We start from the raw sequence: 21230 nt of genomic DNA, 5'->3' as shown, positions 1-21230 counted from the left end.
TCGTAGTGCTAATAGATCCCAGCGCTTTCGCTCGCGTTTTCCTCTGCCAGACGTTCGCTGACACACTCGCGGAGGAGGAGAAGCAGATGCTAGCGCACAGTGAAGTGAAGCGTGCTGAAGTTTTGACTGTGACAGATACACCACTGTTCAGTAGAGATGGATTGAGTTAGCAGCGAGCGCTGAACTGAACACCAGCGTGAGGACGCCGGAGCATTTTTCTTTGTTAGAACGGCGCTCGATCCGAAAAGCTCTTTATCATCACGGCTGATCTCGCAGCTAAATCATCGGATTACAGCTACTGATGATTAACAACCAGGATTAAATGCTTTAAACGTTTACTATTTAAGTTGAAAGTTTACAGGCGCTCGTAGGGGACGTTCTGTACGTCACAGTGTCAAAGACCCCGTCTCTTTTCCAGTCGGGTTTTTTCCCATCCGGCAGACTTTAGTGGCCAATTTTGTCTGCTGCAGGCACTGCCAATTGTGCCTGTTAGGGGGCGCCGAGCCAACCAGTAGGAGAGCTGAGATTCAAACGCGGGGAGTATAGAATCCCAGCGCTAGTGTGCTAGTGGAATTTCCCGCTGCGCCACTTGGGCACCAGAAGTCAGACTTGACTGCATGTCATTTGGTACAATGCTGGCATTGTGGGTGAGTTGTGGGTTGCTGCGTAGCATAAAATGAAAAGATGAGCAGTGTTAGCATAGCAGGAAGACTTCTAAAACTGAAACTGAAATATTAACTAGATCTGTGGTACTGGTGCTTCAGTGGTAAATCAGGTTATTATTATTATTATTATTATTATTATTATATTAACATTATCGGTTGTGCTGATTGGCTAACCCTGTTCACCTCCTGTCTCCAGTGCTGAAAGACGAACAAATGGGTCGTGTTGTACATCTTTATTACGACAGGACTCCGTAACACCAAGTTTAGTGGCGTTTAGCTCATTAATCATGGCGGCTCGCTGCTGTCTGGCAGCCAGCAGTTCGCTGCTAATTTGCCCAGGATGGTTTTAAAGCGGCGTTTGGCAGAAAGGATTTTAAAAAGCGTAAAAACAAAGTCACCTACGGGCACAAAACGATGCTGCAGAGGAAGCTGCAGTTTCCCATTGTAACCCCCCAATTATACGAAAACGAACCCTGCACCCAGCTCGGCTCATGAGAGGCCTCATTGTGCTCTGTGCCAGTCTGAAGACAATCAGAAGAGCAGTGAAAGCTATTAAACGCAGGTATGTGGAACTGATCCGGTAAATACTGCAGCCTCAGGAACGCTCCACTCATCAGATACCTGCGGGACGGTCCAGCACTGAGGTCAAAAGTTTACATACAGCAGTCAGGGGAGACTGAGAGGACAGGAAGGTTGTTCAGATAGCCAAATGTAGTCACTGCACACAGCCAAGCAAGCTTAGCATTGACATGGGCTTTGAAGCATTTCTCCATGTAATGGTTGAACAAAAAAGTACTTTCTGTGTGGAGTTTGCATGTTCTTCCTGTGTCGTGTGGGTTTCCTCCGGGAGCTCCAGTTTCCTCCCACTGTACAAAGACGTGCAGTCAGGATAACTGGAGATAAAAAATTGATCTAAGTGTGACTGTGTGTATGTGTGTGTGTGTGTGTGTGTGTGAGAAAGAGAGAGAGAGTGTGAGTGTGTAAGAAAGAGTGTGTGTGTATGTGTGTGTGTGTGTGTGTGTGTGTGTGAAAGAGAGAGTGTGAGTGTGTAAGAAAGAGTGTGTGTGTATGTGTGTAAGAGAGTGTGTATGTGTTTGAGAGACAGTGTGTGTATGAGAGTGTGTTTGTGTGTGTGTGTGTGTGTGAGAGAGAGAGAAAGAGCGTGTGTGTTTGTGTGTGTGTGTGTGTGTATGTGTTTGAGAATATGTTTGCCCTGTGATGAACTGGTGACCTGTCCAGGGTGTTTCCTACCCTTTGCCTGGTGAACTGCACCCACCAAGACCCTGACCAGTATAAAGCAGTAGTAAAACAGACAATGAATGAATGAATGAATGAATGTGTTTCTCCAAATCAGTCTCATTGAACCATGTATGTAGGGCCTTCCCCAAACTGTTATCATTTATTTTATCCCACAGATCTCGTCCATCTGTCAGCCAGGGGTTTGCCTAAGCCTCTTAATGTGATAAATACTTAGGGTGTCCATGTACTTCTGACCTGTTAGTTCTTAAATTCAGTTCTTAATCAGTTTAGGTTTTAATTCTTTGTTTTATTGTATTTTACAGAAAGGAGAGACGGTGAAGAGGATACGAGAGGAGGTAGGATGTGTGTTATTGTGAGTGTGTAACTCATGAAATGCTTAAATATTCCAAACTCTCCCGGCATCCCGGCATGTTTAAAGCTCGGTGCGATCGCCCCGGGCGGAGAGAAGAAAAGACAAAACAATAAAGTACACGAGAGCGGCATGAATATTTAAACCTTATCTCAAGGACACCTGACTCACACACGTGCTCACACAATCAACATTTATTAACACCGCTGAACACCATGTTAACGTTACGAGGCCCTCAAACCACGAGGCTCGTGTGTTCAGCACCTTACCCCATGAGAAATGAGTTCTCGGTACAAACCCCTGACATGAAGCTGAAGCTCCTCGTGAGATGTTTCCACACGAACAGCAGTGAAAGAGAAGCAGCATCTACCTGCTTCGGTTTCATCACTATAAAGTGAATATTTCCAGTGCACGTACGCTCTTCAAATTTACACACAATCTTTATTTGTTAATTTTTTAATTGATTGGATTGTGACCACTCACAGGTCCTGAATACAGACATAAAGGATGTAGACACGACTAATTGTTTTATATTTGAATTTTTTGTTTTAAAAATGTTTTATTATTATTTTTGGTTTATTTTAAGTTATTTATATGACTTGATTTCATTACAACCACTTGCAGGTCTTTAATTTGGACAAAAAGTATGTAGACACAACAAAATACGATTTAAAAATTCTTTTATCATCATATATTTTTAATAGGATTAAACTCATGCACTGGGTCTATTCACTGGAAATGTGTCACATCTAAATAAATGTAGTTGCTTCACCACACACACCCTGTACACACAGTCAGAAGAACATGATTAATCCTCTTTAAGACACAAACTTGCTGCCACGATGAAATGAAGACGAATGAACGTACGTTTATAATCCCTGAAAATTGTATGGATGGTTGGATAATTTAATGATTAAATTGATGGATGGACGGATGATTGCACGCTTGGATGGACGGACAGACAGATGGGAGGATGGATGATTGAACGATTGGATAAATGGATGGATGGATGATTGAACGATTGGATAAATGGATGGATGGATGATTGAACGATTGGATAAATGGATGGATGGATGATTGGATTTAATGATTGAATTGCTGGATGGATGAAGAGATGGATGGATGGAGAGATGGATGGATGGATGATTGGATGGATGGATTTAATGATTGAATTGCTGGTTGGATGGATGGAGAGATGGATGGATGGATGGATGGATGGATGATTGGATGGATGGTTGGATGATTTAAATGACAGATGGATGGATTAAAGGATGGGTTACATAGAAATACATTAAGTTGTACATATTAATGCTGCACGCTCAGGTAGCCCACAGCCTCTGAGATCCAGGTTTGAATTGGGGAGGACGTCAGAAGACGTGTGTGAAGTGAGGGTGGTGTTGAACGTAGCTTGTTTTTGCATCCCGCCACACTTAATGACGTCTAAAACCATCCCGTGTAGCCGGATACATTTTTGTATTTGCTTTACGTTTATTCGAGGCCAATTCTGTCCTTCATATTTCAGTTCAATGCCCACATGAGACAGCAAAGCAAACACCCTAATCAGGTCCACTGCCATCCAAACGAACAGTCGTAAAGAGTCGCGAGTCAAGCCTGAGTGGAGCTGAAGTGTGGTCAGTTGGGGTCAATCGGACCGTTGTCCTCCCTCTGATCACCTTTGCAGCCTCGAAATGAGAATCATCTCCATCTGCTTAATGTCCTTCCTGAAGTCACAAACGATGAGCCATCAGCAAGAAATAGCCACTCAGCTTCTAAACTACAAATATCATCAAGCTGCAGATACTGAGGAGCCTGGTTTGAGTTTCCTCGTTCATCTCTTATGTGACTCTTATGTAACCTAATCCTAAGCGGGACAGTGTTAGCCTAGTGGCTAGAGCTTTGGGCTATCAATCAAAAGGTTGAGAATTCGAATCCCAGCTCTCAAGTTTAAATCTGAGCAGTGCTTCCGGCCTGGCCATGCGCTCATCAGACACAGTTAGCAGTGTCTGCCGGGGGTACGGTCTGTAAACTCCCTAAACTCCCTAATGCTGTGCTTTCTCCTTCGGAAGTGGCTCGACAACATCAGCATCACAGCTGTCCGTAGAGGAATGCATGTACTGTGTGTGTGTGTGTGTGTGTGTGTGTAAGAGAGAGAGATGGAGTGATCAGTGTTAATAGAGCTAGACATCAGGGGGTCTGCAGGAGGATGATTCACACAGGCCAGTGCAGCACTTTCTTCGCTCTCACACACGCTCACACACACACACACACAGACACACACACAAGGTTGAGAATCAGTAAGTCATTGAGCACAAAGGGGGAAAAGAAAAACACACACAATTGTCAGTGTACATTTAAAGATGCAACTGCAAATATTTGAGTGGTTTATTTTTATAATAATAATTCATGTCTGGTTCTCAATCATGGGGTCAGAACCAGCATCAGCAGCAGTTCTCATAGTTTCTCTTGATATTAACAGAGCAGCGCACGTATCAACATCTCTGAGGGATCGTGTCCGGAGAGGATCATCACCATCACCGGCCCCACTGAGTGTGTGTTCCGCGCCTTCACCATGATCACCATAAAGCTGGAGGAGGTGAGCTCACACACACACACATACACACACACTTCACACGAGGTCCAAAAGTGGTGGTGATTGGACCAGCTCCTGCACAATGAGTGGACACGGTGTAGCCAGCGGTTAAGGTACCAGACTAGTATTCAAAAGGTTGTTGGTTCAAACCCAGACACTGCCAGGTTGCCACTGTTGGGCCCTTGAGCAAGGCCCTTAACCTTCAGTTGCTTAGACAGTATACTGTCACAGTACTGTAAGTCGCTTTGGACAAAAGCATTTACTTCTAGGGCAGTATTTCTAGGGCAGTTGTAGCCTAGTGGTTAAGGTACTGACTAGTTATCAAAAGGTTGCTGGTTCAAACCCTGACACTGCTAGGTTTCCACTGTTGGGCCCTTGAGCAAGGCCCTTAACCTTCTATTGCTTAGACAATATACTGTCACATTACTTTAGGATAAAAGTAAAATGTTAAATGTAAGTGAAGCTGTGTGTAAAACAGCGGGCAGAGCTTTATTACCTGAAACTGGATGCAGCGTCCCAGACGGCATTCTACTGTACTATATAGTACACTAGATAAACACTAGTGGTGTAGCTACTGAAGACTAGGAATAGGTAGACGACAAATACAGACCAGTGAGGTCATTCTGCCTACAACAAACAGGGTAAGAACTCCAAAATACTCCAAGCTAAATCCTCCAAAACGTCTATTTACTATTAAATTATGAGCCTCTTATTTTTTTCCTTTATTTTGACTCTTCAGACTTAGGTCAGGGGTCAATTCTTGCTGGATCTGTTTGGTCCTGTTTTATCCTGTCTAATTCTCAATGAACAATGATTATTATAATTATTATTTATTTTTTTTTATTATTAAATGACTCCTTTAGGGCAGGACATGCTGTACCCAGCTGTTAAAACATCACACATTTTTTGTGATATTTGTGATCAGTAGAGGTAAAAGTGCAGGAGAAAACCATTCGTCTCTCCGTCACGTTTGGGCCTTCAGTATTTTCTAAATGCCACGTTTTCAGGATAAGCCGTGTGTTGTTTTTTTCACCTCCTCCATGGGTTTCTGGTTCAGACACTGAAAGAATGCGAAACGAATGCAGCTCCCAAACAAACGGAGCACAAACACACATGCTGAAATACATTCTTCTCCCCGGCGCTGTTTGGGCGCGGTTAGAAAGGTTGGAATTATTCCATTCACGTTGCCAGAGCTGGAGTTGATGGGCAGCAGGACGGCGGCTGCTATTTACATTTCAGACCTCGGCAAGAATCCTGCTCCTCGCTAATTGATTGCCGCGATGGTGGGTCTCGACTCGGACTGATATTTATTGCCCGGCTTAATTAAAGAAAGAGCCTCTGAAATCGTTCCGCCTGACTAAAAGGCATTCGAGCTCGTTCCTCTCAGTGTTTACTGAATGTCAGGGACGGTTGCTGAGCTGGAGCCACGTTGCACTTTCTTTTTTTCTTTTTTCTGATGCCAGCTCGGCCAGGTATTGTTGTCCGCCGGCTTAAACGCCCGTATTTATGGACAAGTCGAGTCGGGCAACCCGGAAAGTAACACAGAACGTGAATTAAGTAAATGTTATCCAAAATCTGCTGGTGGGAATCGATCTGAACGCTACCACAAGGCACGGCCCGGTTTGTTTAATCTCAGCTATTCTTTAGCCACAGGGTCATATTGATTGGCAAAAGGTGAATGGCAGGATCGATGAAACTGAGAGCAGAGTCGAGAGTCTTTTCAACCTCGGATGCACAAGGTCTTCATGACAATGTGGAGTTCTGTGTTTAAAAGGATTCGTGTCTCAGGTTGATGGACTGTATGAATTCAGCGTGCAGTCGTATGCAGATGTTTAAGACGTTTAGTCTCCACTGACCACGTGACTTCTTTCCTGTACAGCAGAATATGCATGTTTTTAAGCTACATAATATTTTTGCAAGCATAAATGCACGGTTACTTCAGATATGATGAATCACATCGTCGCATGTGCAAGTTGTGGGCAGTGGTAGCTCAGCGGTTAAGGTACAGGAATAGTAAATGGAAGGTCGCTGGTTCAAGCCCCACATCTGCCAGGTTGCCACTGTTGGGTTCTTGAGCAAGGCCCTTAACCCTTAATTGCTTGCATTGTATTTAGTCACAATTTGTAAGTCGCTTTGGATAAAAAAGCATTGGCTAATTGCAGACAATGTAAATAAATATTGGGGCAGTTGTAGCCTAGCGGTTAAGGTACTGGACTAGTAAGCAGAAGGTCGCTGGTTCAAACCCTGACACTGCTAGGTTGCCACTGGGCCCTTGAGCAAGACCCTTAACCCTCAACTGTTTAGGCTGTATACTGTAAGTTGCTTTGGATAACAGCGTCTGCTAAATGCTGAAAATGTCTATGTAAGTTTCTGTACCTTCACAGTCGTTACGTCTCTGAACTTTTCGTCAGGACTTTATTGACTTCTAAGGACGTGTAATTGGAATCTGTCGACCGATGTCAACTGCAGAGCGTAAAACACTCTTTAGACCTTGTGTTAACACTCAATAATCATGCGCACATAGAAGCCTCTGGCTTAAGGAACTGAAAACAAAGCCAGCTGATGCCAAAGCAGTGAAAGGCTATCAAAAGCTTACAGATAGTGACTTTTCACCTGTCGCCCAAATCGCTGATCGCTCGTGGTCTTGTGTTCACACTGGCAGCTTCATCATCATCTGTGAGTGTTTGGTTGTCATGATTAACTGATGCCAAGGAGAAAACAAATGCCATGGCAAGTACAGTATACCTTACTGGCTAGTATCTAGTGTTGGACCACAAATCAGAAGTGTTCCCACTAAAAATAAACTGACTTGAGGAAATTGCTCATCTATAAATTTCATCACTGTCTGTGTGAAAGTTTTGCACTGCTTACATCCCTAGTAGGAACAATTATCTAGGAACCCCAAAAAGGTAAATGCCCAATTCCTATTGGTAATCGTCACCGCGCTTTACACCTAATTTGCATAAAGTAAAACGTTGTTCACCCTCACATGATTAGGATTCACTCTGCCTCCTGTCGCCGGAAATTACAACTCTTATCAAAAATGAAAGACATCCAGTCGCTTGGTTGCATCTCATTGCGGTTTTGGAAAACTGTTGAAGTTGAAAAACGGCACAGTTTTATCTGAACGAGGTCATCTGGGGGACCACGGGGGACCTTCATGTACCACCAGTGGTTCTCAGAAGAGTTTAATAACCGCTGTGTTAAGAATGAGTATATTTGTGAAGCTCCAAGTGAACAATCACGATCATTTAGTGTAAAAGGGTGGAGAATATAATAACGGATATAATGTGGGATATCGGCCAGTTTATGAGCCATTTTAATAGACAGTAAATCTTATTTATCACTGACCTCACTTATGCTTCTGGGATTCGTGAATGTCTCTGAAAATTACACTAGTGGTGTAGTATTTTACATCCTGTCTGACATTATAATGTATAAATATTATGCAGTTTCAGCATCAATCCTTTTTGTCTCTCTCAATAACCAGTTTTATTTTATTTCTGCTCATGATTCCTCTGGTATTTGAGATAAAGATCCATTTATTCTTATCAAGGATGCAAAGCTAAATATTACATACGTGGACATAATATGTCCATTTCATTCATCAGATCAAGTTCAGTATCCTTAACCCTACTCAGTCATTTTACATAGACTTGTTTGGGACATGTATATGAGGTAGGTCTCCCAATTCATCCCTCTATAAACACACGAGGAAAGCTCCAGAAACTCCAGTGTCCTGCACAGAGCCCTGACCTCAGCCTCACTGAACATCTCTGCAATGAATTGGAACATCAACTGAGGCTTTCTGGACTGACATTAGCGCCCAGTCAAACACATGTGCACAAATTCCCACAGAAGTGTGGCTGTTTTTCAAGTTGAAAAGATCACACAGAGGTTACTCTATTTTATTAGCATTTATTTTTTTTAAATAGGATGTCCGACAAGCTCATGGTCAGGCGTCCACATACTTTTGGCCATATAGTGTATATAAGGCTGATAAATGGCCAGTCCATGCTTTATGTATGTTATTTATTAGTCATTGATTTTAGTCGTAAGCTCAAGCGCTCACCTAAGAAGGTTCCTCACACACTGTTTAAAATGTCCCACCGTCCATCACGTCCTCGCTTATTCTGTTTCAGGACCTGGCAGCCCTGGTGGCGAATGGCACAGTGACCACCAAGCCTCCGGTGACGCTGCGCCTGGTCATCCCCGCCAGCCAGTGCGGCTCTCTAATCGGCAAGGGCGGCTCCAAAATCAAAGAGATCAGAGAGGTATGAGTTACTCCTTTCTCCGTGGCTTCTCCTTCTCTGCCTATTTAGAAGTTATCTTCAAGCTGCTCACACCGCTGCATATTTCATGGCTTCGGATGCCAGTAAAAAGCCATTTATTTTACATTTACGGCCTCTCCGCCATCGGCCGGGATGAGGTAATGCGGACTGGCAGGTCATGCTAACTCCGGAGTGGTTGCTAATGCAGGAAATGAAGGGAGGTGGAAGGAGGAGGCGAGGCGAGTATGAGGTGTTAAGCTAATGGAAGAGGAGAAATGTTTTTAAAGGAATTAGGAACCATGTCGGGCCACTGGGGGCAAGCTGGGGTAATTGTTTCATTCATTAGACCAGGGGTGATGAAATACATTTATACATAAGTTAAATGTTTTATTTAGATAATTATTTACATTTCATTTATCCTAATAACTCAGATTTAATATCATCGCATTTTGTCATTTCCTTCATTTTTGTTTGTTTATTTTGGGTTTATTTATTATTTATTTATTTATTTATTTAGGGTTTTTACGGTGTATCCCTTAAATAATCTAATACTTGAAGCCCCAGGACCAGGACTGTGCTATAGCTGTCAGCTTTCACATATTAACTAAAATTAACTTACAATCTGATCAAGGGTCTCACAAATGGTACTCTATTCATCTACTGCACTGAGATCTGGGGATCCAGAGTTTGAATCAGCTGGATGGGCATTGGGTGGTCCACTTGTCAGTGCGCTCTCAGTGCTGGTCCCAAGCTTTGATATAAATAGTCGGGTTGCAAAAGTAAGGACATCCGCTGTGGTGACTTCTAAATACTGGAGCAGCTAAAAGAATAAATAAATAAATAAATAAATAAATAAATAAATAAATAAAATCTAATCAAATGTACAGCAAGGAGGTCCTGGGTTTGATCCCCAGGCGGGGTGGTCTGGGTCCTTTCTGTGCAGAGTTTGCATGTTCTCCCCCTGTCTGTCTGGGTTTCCTCCGGGACCTCCGGTTTCCTCCCACAGTCCAAAAACATGCAGTCAGGTTAATTGGAGACACTGAATTGCCCTATAGGTAAATGGGTGTGTGTGTGTCTGCCCTGCGATGGACTGGCGCCCCGTCCAGGGTGTTACTTTGCGCCCATTGAAAAGCTGGGATAGGCTCCGGCACCCCCCAGCGACCCTAATTGGATAAGCGGTTAAGAAACTGAGTGAGAGTGAGTGAGTAATCAAATGTATTTCATTTATGCTTCTTAGTGACTGTAATTATTAAAATAGATAGAATAAAATAATAACCTGATTAGAACTGACCACGTGTCCAGTGTGCACTGATAGGACGACCGTTCTTCAGCTGTATTGATTTGTTTGTTATTCCTCCATGAACAGAGCACAGGGGCACAAGTTCAGGTAGCAGGAGACTTGCTCCCGAACTCCACAGAACGAGGCGTGACGATATCTGGAAGCCAAGAGGCCATCATCCAGTGCGTTAAGCTCATCTGCACCGTCATACTCGAGGTACCGCTTAACACTTTACACTAACTTGAATTGAAATGAACCCTCAGAATCCACAATGTGATCAAACAGAAGCACAAACGGCTGTTTGCTAGTAATAGTAATAATAAATGTAATTTATATAGCAACGTTCACATAGCTAAGGATGCTTTACAAAGTAAAGATTAAAGGAAAGAACACAACAAAGCTAAGACATAAAGTGCAGTGAAGAGGAAAAGATGGAGGAACAGTCACTAAACTTTAATAAGAAATATTTGAACACTTATTTGTTTATTTGTTTTTATAGCTTTACTTTCTTGGCACTTAGGCACTCAGTAGGTGAAACCTCAGCGAAAGCGTATACCGTGCTCCAGACTCTATACCTTTAAAACGTCTATCATGATAAATTTCTGCCGTATTGCCAATCCAAGCAAATTACAGTAAGAGCCCTGATTTGCATTCACGCTCATTTAATCCCGTAAATCAGAGGAACGGCCGAGCGCACTCCTGAATCACCACCCCTGGGCTCTGTTCCATTTCTCAGCCCTCACTGATGCACTTTAGTGATGCGGGAAAGCCGTGCGGTGAAATAAAGGTCTGCGTGTGTACAGGGGTTTAAAAATGAAAGAATTGGGTCACGCTTCAGTCTGAACATAAATCCCTGCACCAAATATAAAAAGGATTTCCTTCTCTATAGCCGCATGTGTCACTTACTCAGGCAGATACTGCATATATGTTGGTTAGCGGGCATTAAATTCCATTCATCAGGGTCTAAAAGTATGAGGACACCAAACTGTTTAATCAGCAGTTAGTTGATGATTGTCATAAATACTAAACAAGTATTAACTTTAATTCTGTTGATGTTATAGTATTTAGTACTGTATTAATACACACAAGTGCCACATCAGTCCAGCTGACCAAATTGGAGTGGGCACTCTGTAGCAGTCCACTGCTGGCTGGTAAAAAGAAGCAGTTGGTTGCTTCAAGTAACGAACAGGCTAACGTGACAAGAGGGGTGGACACACACGCAGAGATGATAAGCAAATATTTATTTATAAATACAAGACACAAGAGAGGGGTACACAAGACAAGTCCAGACACAAACACACGACCTATGCTAAAGAAACAAGAACCTAAACAATCCTAAACCCTAACCTAAGCTAACACATGCCAACAAAGAACATGAATAACATAGGACAAGACAGTAATCACTAAACAAGACTTCTAACTAGAAACATTAATCAGACTACAAGACAAGATACCATGAACAGGATAACCGTAATACTCATGAACATGAACAAGATAACCAAGCAATCAATACCAAGCAAACTAACCAAAAGCCATGCGCTGGGAAAAACCGAAGTAGACTCCGCTGAAGGATCCACAGCTGCTCCCTTAAATGCCCTGAGCATTACACCTGAAACAAGGAGCAGCTGTGGATCTTTAGCTTCATTGACCAATCATACAGAGGAGGCGTAGACTTGACAACATAAACAAACCACCTCCAACGTGTGCTCCTGGAGAGAGGGGCGTGGCACATAAACATGAGCACCAGGAGCACAATGAGGCTTGATTCGTGACACTTCAATAGTCCCCCTCGGCCAAAAGTGAATTGAATTCATCCAAATTTCGGAAGAGGAGTAGGGGAGGCATAAAGAAAAAACATGTTGTAGATCTCGGTAAACAGTTCTTGATGGTGAACTTTGACTTACCATGAAATCCAGTAATACATAAATGCAGAATTAAAATGCAGAATTGGGTGGCGTGTGTTCAGGAGTATTTTTATCCGTAGGTTAGTAAGGAACTCGACTCTCTGCTGTACAGAGAGAATAATAATCTAATGGCTTCCTGCTTAAAGGTAATGTGTCTCTCTTAAGTAATGTGCCGTGGAACTGATCAATAAGTCCATTACGTTTGTGTTCCGCACGTCAGCGTTTCTGCTCATTAAAGGAACACAGGTTCAAATCCTTCTGCAGCTTTTAAACATTACACATTACACCCGCTGCTAACAGTTGGTTATATTAATGTTGGGATTAATGATATAAATAAATAACATGCTTCTAATCTTTGTTCTTTGTACTGATGAGTTCGAAGCCTAAAATTCCTGGTAGTGTTCCTGGTAGTGGTAGTGACAGTGACGATCTGCTTTCTTGTTATTGTTTAGCTGAGTCTATAAGGTGCAGTTAAATTCAAGCTGTATTTATGGTCACAGAGAAGTCAGCTGCTGACGTTGATAAAAATCGAGATCTATTTACACCACAAAATGAATAATCCCAAGTTGCTTGGGGTAATTTTGACCCTGTACATTTTTAGTTCATTCCCCCAACATAAACTCAAATGAACATACAAGTTTCGGTCAGAGAGTTTTGGGATTTTAAAGATTATATTTTAATACGGATTTGTTTTAAAGGTCGATAATTTTTTGTCTTTGGCTATTTTAAATCTTATTTTTGTTTGTTTTTCTCCTGCAGTCACCTCCGAAGGGAGCCACGATTCCGTACCGCCCTAGCCCCCTCCCTGGAGCAGTACTTCTCTCCGGAAATCAGGTAAGAACCCCAAACTCCAAAACACACAATATAACAGCACTAATACGTCATCCTCATGCTCAGGGTGTGGTCTTGTTTTCTATTTGCCAGGTTGATTTTAAATAATTAGAGTAGGTAGAGCAGGTATTATTTAGGTGGTGGATCATTCTCAGCACTGCAGTGACACTGACATGGTGGTGGTGTGTTAGTGTGTGTTGTGCTGGTATGAGTGGATCAGACACAGCAGCGCTGCTGGAGTTTTTAAATACAGCATCTACTCACTGTCCACTCTATTAAACACTCCTACCTAGTTGGTCCACCTTGTAGACGTAAAGTCAGAGACGATCGCTCGTCTGTTGCTGCTGTTTGAGTTGGTCATCTTCTAGACCTTCATCAGTGGTCACAGAATGCTGCCCACGGGGCGATGCTGGCTGGATATATTTGGTTGGTGGACTATTCTCAATGCAGCAGTGACAGTGAGGTGCTCATACCAGCACAACACACACTAACACACCATCACCATGTAAGTGTCACTGCAGTGCTGAGGATGATCCACCACCCTGACCATTGAAGAACAGGGTGAAAGCAGGCTAAAAAGGTATGCAGAGAAACAGATGGACTACAGTCAGTAATTGTAGAACTACAAAGTGGTTCTCTATGGTAAGTGGAGCTAAAAAATGGACAGTGAGTGTAGAAACAAGGAGGTGGTTATAATGTTATGCCTAATCGGTGTATACTATACATATACTATACTTAGACGAGCCAATAACCAGTTAAAATGTTATAAACATGCAATAAACGTGTTACTGTAGACACTAAAAATAAACACCACTGTACCTGGATTTAATTTGTGACATGTCTTCCCAAGTAAAATTCAATATATACACACACATAGTAGTAATAGGGTTAGAGTTTAAATTCTGGCTCCACCAAGCTTCCACTGTCGGGCCCTTTAACAGGCCCTTAGCCTTCTCGACGTCAGGGGTACGTCTGAATCTGAAACTGAATCTGTGACCCCTGCCTTTAAAGATAAAATCGGCAAATGAAGGAATTTTATAGTACTGGACACAAGTATATGTGTAAACAATGATAACAATCATTCTTCTTCTTCATTCTTCTTCAGATCTACTTATCAGTCACTTTCCTGTCGTCATCTGATTATCTATTAATCTATTTAAGTTATTTATAATAAAACTGAATGGCTAAAATGTTTATTCACTAAGGAACAAGTTGTTTAATTATTATTATAATGCAGACTCAGGCTCAGGCTTAGGTCGTACTCATGAATATTCAGGAAATACCGGCGTCTAGTTGCTTGCAGGCAGTTAAAGCACTAAAATAATTAGAATAATTTTACAGTCAGAGAGTTTTTAAGGGTCTGGCTTTATTATTGAGATCAGTGTGCAAATATGATACAGTTTTTCAGTCACCTCTGTACTGGGCATCTGTAGCATACAGAAAACACTTTGTAATTATTGTCAACACTCTTCAGCTTCTTTCCTACCTGAGATCTGCTTCAGTCCGGCCGTGTTGGCATCCACAGCACATTTCTGATAAGAACAACAACAGCAGGCCAGCGTTAGTGACCATATGAAGTAGATTTGGTGTAAAAAGACAGGTTATTTTAATAAAGTCTAAATGAAAGCTTGCTCTTTCTGTGTATGTTTGTCCCCGTTTGCCTCTCTAAGGTTTTCGAAGCTTCTGAGTTTGGCTCTCACCCGCTGTTCTCAGTGGCTCAGGGAGCGCTGGATCTGCAACAAGTGAGTATTCTGTGAATGAGAGGGGCAACGTGCTTGCCACTGCATCTTTACTCCCTATAGAACAACCTGAAAGCACGAAGGCCCGTGGTTCTCATGCTCCTCATACTCCGCATGTTGCTAACCAGACTAGCTCATGAGCCAGCGAGAACCTCTGCACCAGTCTGAGCCTCTTATGTTTTACTCTCAGGGTCATGTTGGGTCGTGCATGCTTTACCTCCCTGCCCCGCCCTGTTTCTGCTTTTTCTGTTCCCTGATATTTATTCTGAAGCTGCAAGGTTCATGAAGCTGCTTATTGCTAATGTTTTGGCCCTGTGGAATCTACAAGTCTAAATCTGAGGAGGATTTTGAGAAGTTTGCTTCAACAGCATTAATAATAATAATAGTAATATAGTAATAATAATATAATAATAATAATAATAATAGTGGTAATAATTAAAATAATAATAATTAAAATAATAATAATAATAATAATAATAATAGTGGTAATAATAATAATAATAATAATAAGTTCAACTTATATAGCGCCTTTCACCAAGCTCAAGGTCGCTGTACAGTATAAAAAGTGAAAACAAACGACAACACGCAAAACAAGACAAAACAAAAACAAAACAAAAACAATTCAACAGTGTGTAAGGATAGGTTAGAGATATAAGTTCAAGAAGTAGAATGAAAATGTTGTGAGAAGAGATGAGTTTTTAGAGACACCTTGAAAGCAGAAAGAGAAGAAATAGAGCGAAGAGTCGAGGGCAGAGAGTTCCAGAGTGTTGGGGCGGCAACGCTGAAGGACCTGCCACCCATAGTGGACATCCTAAATCTAGGAACAGAGAGCTGATTTTTGTCTGATGACCTTAGTCTGCGTGATGGTGTGTGGCGTGTGAGGAGTTTAGTAAGATAGGCGGGAGCGAGACCATGAAGTGCTTTAAAAGTCATGACCAGAATTTTATATTTAATGCGCATGGAAATTGGCAGCCAATGTAGTTCTTCCAAAACAGGGGTGATGTGGTCAAACTTTCGGGTAAATGTCAGGACCCGAGCAGCTGCATTTTGTATGGTTTGCAGGGGACGGAGGGTTTTGGCGGGAAGTCCGTGCAATAAGGAATTGCAGTAGTCCAAACGGCTGGTGACAAAAGCGTGTATCAGTGTTTCCGCCACCTCAAATGAAAGATATGGACGGAGACGAGTAATATTGCGAAGCTGAAGGAAGGCTGATTTGGATAGTGATTTCACATGAGGACCGAATGAAAGCAGAGGGTCAAACAGAACACCAAGATTGCGTACACAGCTGGAAGGTGTGATGGAAACATTCCCAATGAGGAGGGGAGAGTTTGTGAAAGAGGAAAGTGAAGTTTTAGTGCCCACGTAAAGAAGCTCAGTCTTAAGGGGATTAAGCAGCAAGAAATTTGAATGCAGCCAGGATTGAAGTTCCTGGATACACAAGGTGAGCGAGGCGGGAGGAAAAGAGATGGATGGTTTGAAGGCAAGGTAGAGCTGGGTATCGTCTGCGTAGCAGTGAAAGTTAAGACCATGTCTGCGTATGATGGAACCAAGTGGAATGATATAAATAATGAAAAGAAGAGGCCCCAGTACAGAGCCTTGCGGTACCCCTTGTTTCACCAAAGCAGTGTCGGAAACATGATTACCCAAGCGAATGAAAAAATGCCTGTCAGATAGATAGGATTTGAACCAGGAGAGTACAATGCCAGAAATCCCAATATCAGACAGACGAGACAGAAGGATGTTGTGGTTAACCGTATCGAAGGCAGCAGAGAGATCTAGAAGAAGAAGAGACGAGACAAAACCAGAGTCCGAGGAACGTATTAGATCGTTCAGCACATAGAGTAGAGCAGTCTCAGAACTGTGTTGGGAACGAAAACCTGACTGGAAAGTTTCAAACAGATTATTTGTGCTCATAAAGTCAAGAAGCTGAGAAGCTACGACTTTTTCGAGAACCTTAGAAAGGAATGGAGGATTCGAGATTGGTCTGAAGTTGTTTAACACAGATCTGTCCAGACCCGGTTTCTTTAGGATGGGAGTGGTAATAATAATAATAATAAAAATAATAATAATAATAATGATAATAATAATAAGAGTGGTAATAATGATGATAATAATAATAATAGTAAATGGTGTACAATAAATATAAACAAAAAATTATTTTATTTTTTAAAATAGAAATACATAACATTACTTCTACTACTAGTAATAAAAATAAGAATAAGAATAATAAAATTAATAAAAACACTTAATTACAAAAAAGATGATGATAATAAAAATTAGTAAACAAATAACAATTACAATAATAATAAAAATAATCATAAAATTTATAAATAATTATTGATAACAATAAAAATTTTATTAATAAAATAAAATAAACAACAACAAAATAACAGTAATAACAATAACAAAACAATAATAATTATATAATAATAATTATTTTTGTAAATTGTCACACAATAAATCAACAAAAATCATTATTTTATTTTTTTAAATAGAAATACATAATATTACTTTTACTGCTTATAATAAAAATAATAAGAATAATAAAAATAAATTAATAAAAACACTTAATTACAATAAAAAATGATGACGATGATGATAAGTAAACAAATAACAATTACAATATTAATGAAAATAATAATAAAATAATAAATAATTAATGATTATAGTAAAAATGATATTAATATAACATCACAAATATTGTTACCTAATAATTAGAGGTGATGTCCACATACCTCAGAGTTTGAGGATGGGTGCGTGTGCAGGTCACATGCTTCCCCTGCTTTAGCTCGGTCAGATAACAGCAGCAGTAACATCAGTGGGCGTCGAGCACACAAACACACGTGCTGGGAGACGAGGGGGCATCTGGCCTTGATATTCGGGATCCCTGTAACAGCTGCTGAGTGTAAAATGACTGATTTTATCAAAGACGTCACCTAAAGAACACATCAGAGCAGTTGGTTACAATACACCTGGTATAAAAGTGTTTCTAAATGCTAAACAAGTAAAATGTGTAAAACACAAAACGGGGACACGAGTCAAGCTGACGCATTGAGTTTAGATAGCGGGAAGCTATTGATATTAGCACCAGAGTAGCTTAAGCTAATAAACATTCTATATGAGTGTAGAGGATTACACTGAGCTGTAAGTGCTTCTGTAAATACATTTACACTTTATTTACACCAGCGCTGGAGGACTGAGGGAAACCGTGCCAGGAACGAAGTGAAATAAATTAAATCAAGCGTCTCATCCACTCCAGTCCCCGCTTCTCCAACACGCTCCACCCGAAACGGTTAATGAGGAATAAAGCAAGCTGTGTGCTAATAAATTAGCTCCTAGTGCAACAAAAAGAAGCAGTACAGAAAAATGAAATGATCCTGGAGTTGAAAGGAAGGAGAAATGAAGGGTAGGGGCGGGTAAAAAACCTCTCTCTGCCTCCCACTGGACTTTAAATCCACCCCACGGGGACGCTAGCTGATTTGCATTTTAAAAACGCCTTTCTTTCTTCCTGGAACACGACGTCCTTAAAGCAGTAGTTTATTAAATAAAATACACATCATTTTTACACAACGTTAAACTCAAACGTCAATCATACAACATTCATCGGACCGATTCATTCTGTCGCTGGAGCTGATTAGCTGGTTAGCCAACAGCTACCAGTTCGCTATTAGCTTCTCTTACTTGTTTGTAATATTAGCATCATGGCTCTGTTACAGGATGAAAAAGCATCACAAAAACATCGGACATCATTTTTAGTGAGCACTGAGAAACGCCAACACGGCTCTTCTGTCACAAACATAATTAGTGCATCACTTCTCTATCTCTCCTGTTGTTTTGCTGTGTCTCTCGCCCTTCCCCTCTCCAGCCCTTCCTCTGCAGTGTATTTAAACTTTTAAACAGGCTTATACAAGAGCGCCTGTGGGAATAACGTAGCATTCTCCTCTGCCGCCACGTCTGTTTCCTCATTCCTGCGTCGGTCTCGTATTCTCTTTGATGCCGAGGTCTGAACTCTAAAGTTCCTTGATTTTGAAGTGAGACTCATAAGAGCTTCTGTGAAGCTCAGCGCACGGTTAACGCTCATGGTTCGAGTGTAAATCAGGGAAACACTCTATAACACGGCTATAAACACTCAGATAAATATCCACGAGGGGTAAAATACTTTCTTTCTTGGTTTTCTTTCAGGCGTACACTGTACAGAACCAATATGGCATTCCACACTCAGAGGTAAGACATCATTGGTACCTACACTGCCTTCTTGTCACCACACTACACACTTAAGTGGACCATCTCAATGTACCAGCACACTGTGGCATCACAGGAAATGAAAAAACAGACCAGGTAGCCAGAAAGGAAATAAGAGAGAAAGCAACAAGACATAAACTCCCACCTTCAGATGCAAAACCAACAATAAACAACTATTAGAAACAGATGGCAGGTCAGTTGGGATAATCAGGAACTTCCCATTGAGTTACTGGACTAGTAATCAGAAGGTTGCCGGTTCAAGCCCCATCTCTGCCAGGTTGCCACTGTTGGGTCTATGAGCAAGACAAAACAAAAACAAGAAAGACTTTAATACGTTATGATCCTTTATATATAAAACAAGAAAAGACGGTGCCCAGGTGGCGCAGCGGGATATTTCCGCTAGCACACCAGCGCCGAGATTCTGAGCTCCTCGGGTCGAAACCCGGCATTGCCACCGGTCGGATGGGCGCCATCTAGTGGGTATAATTGGCAGTCCCTGCAGCAGATATTAATTGGCCACCATGACTTCTGGGACGGGATGACCGGACCAAGTGGGTGGGGTCTTCAAACATTGTGCCTGTGCAGAGTGCATGGGCAAAAAGAAGGGGTTTGCTAAGGACTGCGCATGGGTCGAAGGGGGTGTGGAGACGGCGGATATACCCTCCACAGCAGCGGAAGACAAATTGACTACGCTGAATTAGAAGAAAAATGGGAGAAAATGCGTAAATAAAATAGAAAAAAAAAAAAAAAAGAAAAGACGGAATGATCTGGAATGTAACCAATATGTTGGCATGGCATTAAACCAGCAAACAAACAAATTTACATGCACGATGCATAAAAAAGGCACCAGCTTTAATACACGCCAACATCAAAGATCAGAACGGGGGAGAAATTTGATCCCAGGTGTTGGTGCCACACAGGCTGGTCAAAGTTTGTCTGTCTATAGTTGACGACAGTCTATAGAGTTCATACAGGAGCAGTCAAAAACAAAAAACATCCAGCAAATGTCAGTGCACTTCTGCTGTCTGAAACACCATACTGATTAGTGAGGTCAGAGAAGAATGAGCTGACTGAGGTATAACAAAATTAAGGATGCAATTATGGATTGAATTTCATGTGTTTCTTCCAGTTGGCCAAGCTGCACCAGTTGTCCATGCAACAGGGTCTCACAGCGATTGCTCAGCCAGCAGCTACAGCCATCCTACCCGGTGAGTTTACCCAGCGGGGCTTTTATAAGAACAGGAGAAGCAAGCATTAGAAATGAGGTTTTATAATGCTGGTTATTTGCATAGTAAATGCCTTCTTCTCGCCTTGACCCATCATTTCTTACAAAGGACGAGATGTTTGGTGTGATTGTTTTATAGCTTACTGTTCAAAATGCTTAATTTCACAATTTATATATGCAGATTATGAAATTTATACAGAAAATTAATACAGAGTTAATTTGTAAATCGCTACTTTAGGTTTTATTTGCATTTTACATTCTGTTTCAGCTTTTCTTATATTATATATACTGTAGGTTTGTATAATTATTATTATTAGTTTAGTTCCTGCGCTGTTCAAACTGGCTGGAATTTCACACTAAACACCAGAGAGACTTTTACAGTCTGTTTTCAATTTCCAGCCCAGCCAAAAGCATCATCTTATTCTCCAGAGACCCACAGGACGATATTACACCCCTCAATTCCAGGCCAGTTCTCAGAGTGCCTGGTGATCGTGTGTATTTGTTTAGAAGCATGTTTTTTTTTTCCCTGCGCGGTCCCTTTCGGCCCCTTTCACCCCCCGTTAAGCATTACAGTAAATAAGCACTTTGGATTGAAAGAGGAAAAAGGGTTGAGAGGCTCGGAGCATTTTCCTCCACGCGAGCCCCCCGTTCTGGAGAGCGGATCCCTCTCATGAGATGAGATGACTGCGGAATTTGATTACGCTGGAGGTAAAAAGCTCATCAGTCAAGCCAGAGTTTCAGGCCATTATAAAGCTCCCGATGCTAAAGCTCGCAGGCACGGGGATTCACCCAGACAGGATGTAGACATCTAGACATGTAAACCATTTTCATTGAGAGGAAAGCGCTTGCATTGTGGGAAGATCTCATGTCAAGAG

The 21230-nt window shown here is 41.6% G+C and overlaps 1 protein-coding gene across 6 annotated transcripts in view; it reads left to right on the top strand.

Moving 5' to 3' along the window:
* Positions 1-21230, top strand: part of pcbp4 (poly(rC) binding protein 4) — a 90287-nt gene that overhangs the window by 53517 nt on the left and 15540 nt on the right. For all 6 annotated transcript variants that reach the window (XM_062986237.1, XM_062986239.1, XM_062986236.1 and 3 more), the window contains exons 5-12: positions 2228-2260; positions 4751-4867; positions 9007-9138; positions 10502-10630; positions 13078-13152; positions 14820-14891; positions 19071-19112; positions 20260-20338. In XM_062986237.1, the coding sequence (XP_062842307.1) occupies positions 2228-2260; positions 4751-4867; positions 9007-9138; positions 10502-10630; positions 13078-13152; positions 14820-14891; positions 19071-19112; positions 20260-20338 (679 nt within the window). The remainder of the gene's footprint in view (positions 1-2227; positions 2261-4750; positions 4868-9006; positions 9139-10501; positions 10631-13077; positions 13153-14819; positions 14892-19070; positions 19113-20259; positions 20339-21230) is intronic.

Source organism: Trichomycterus rosablanca, chromosome 24, assembly GCF_030014385.1.
Source record: "Trichomycterus rosablanca isolate fTriRos1 chromosome 24, fTriRos1.hap1, whole genome shotgun sequence".
NCBI lineage: Eukaryota > Metazoa > Chordata > Actinopteri > Siluriformes > Trichomycteridae > Trichomycterus > Trichomycterus rosablanca.
The sequence above is the reverse complement of the archived record's forward strand: the minus strand, read 5'-3'. Positions and strand labels throughout refer to the sequence as shown.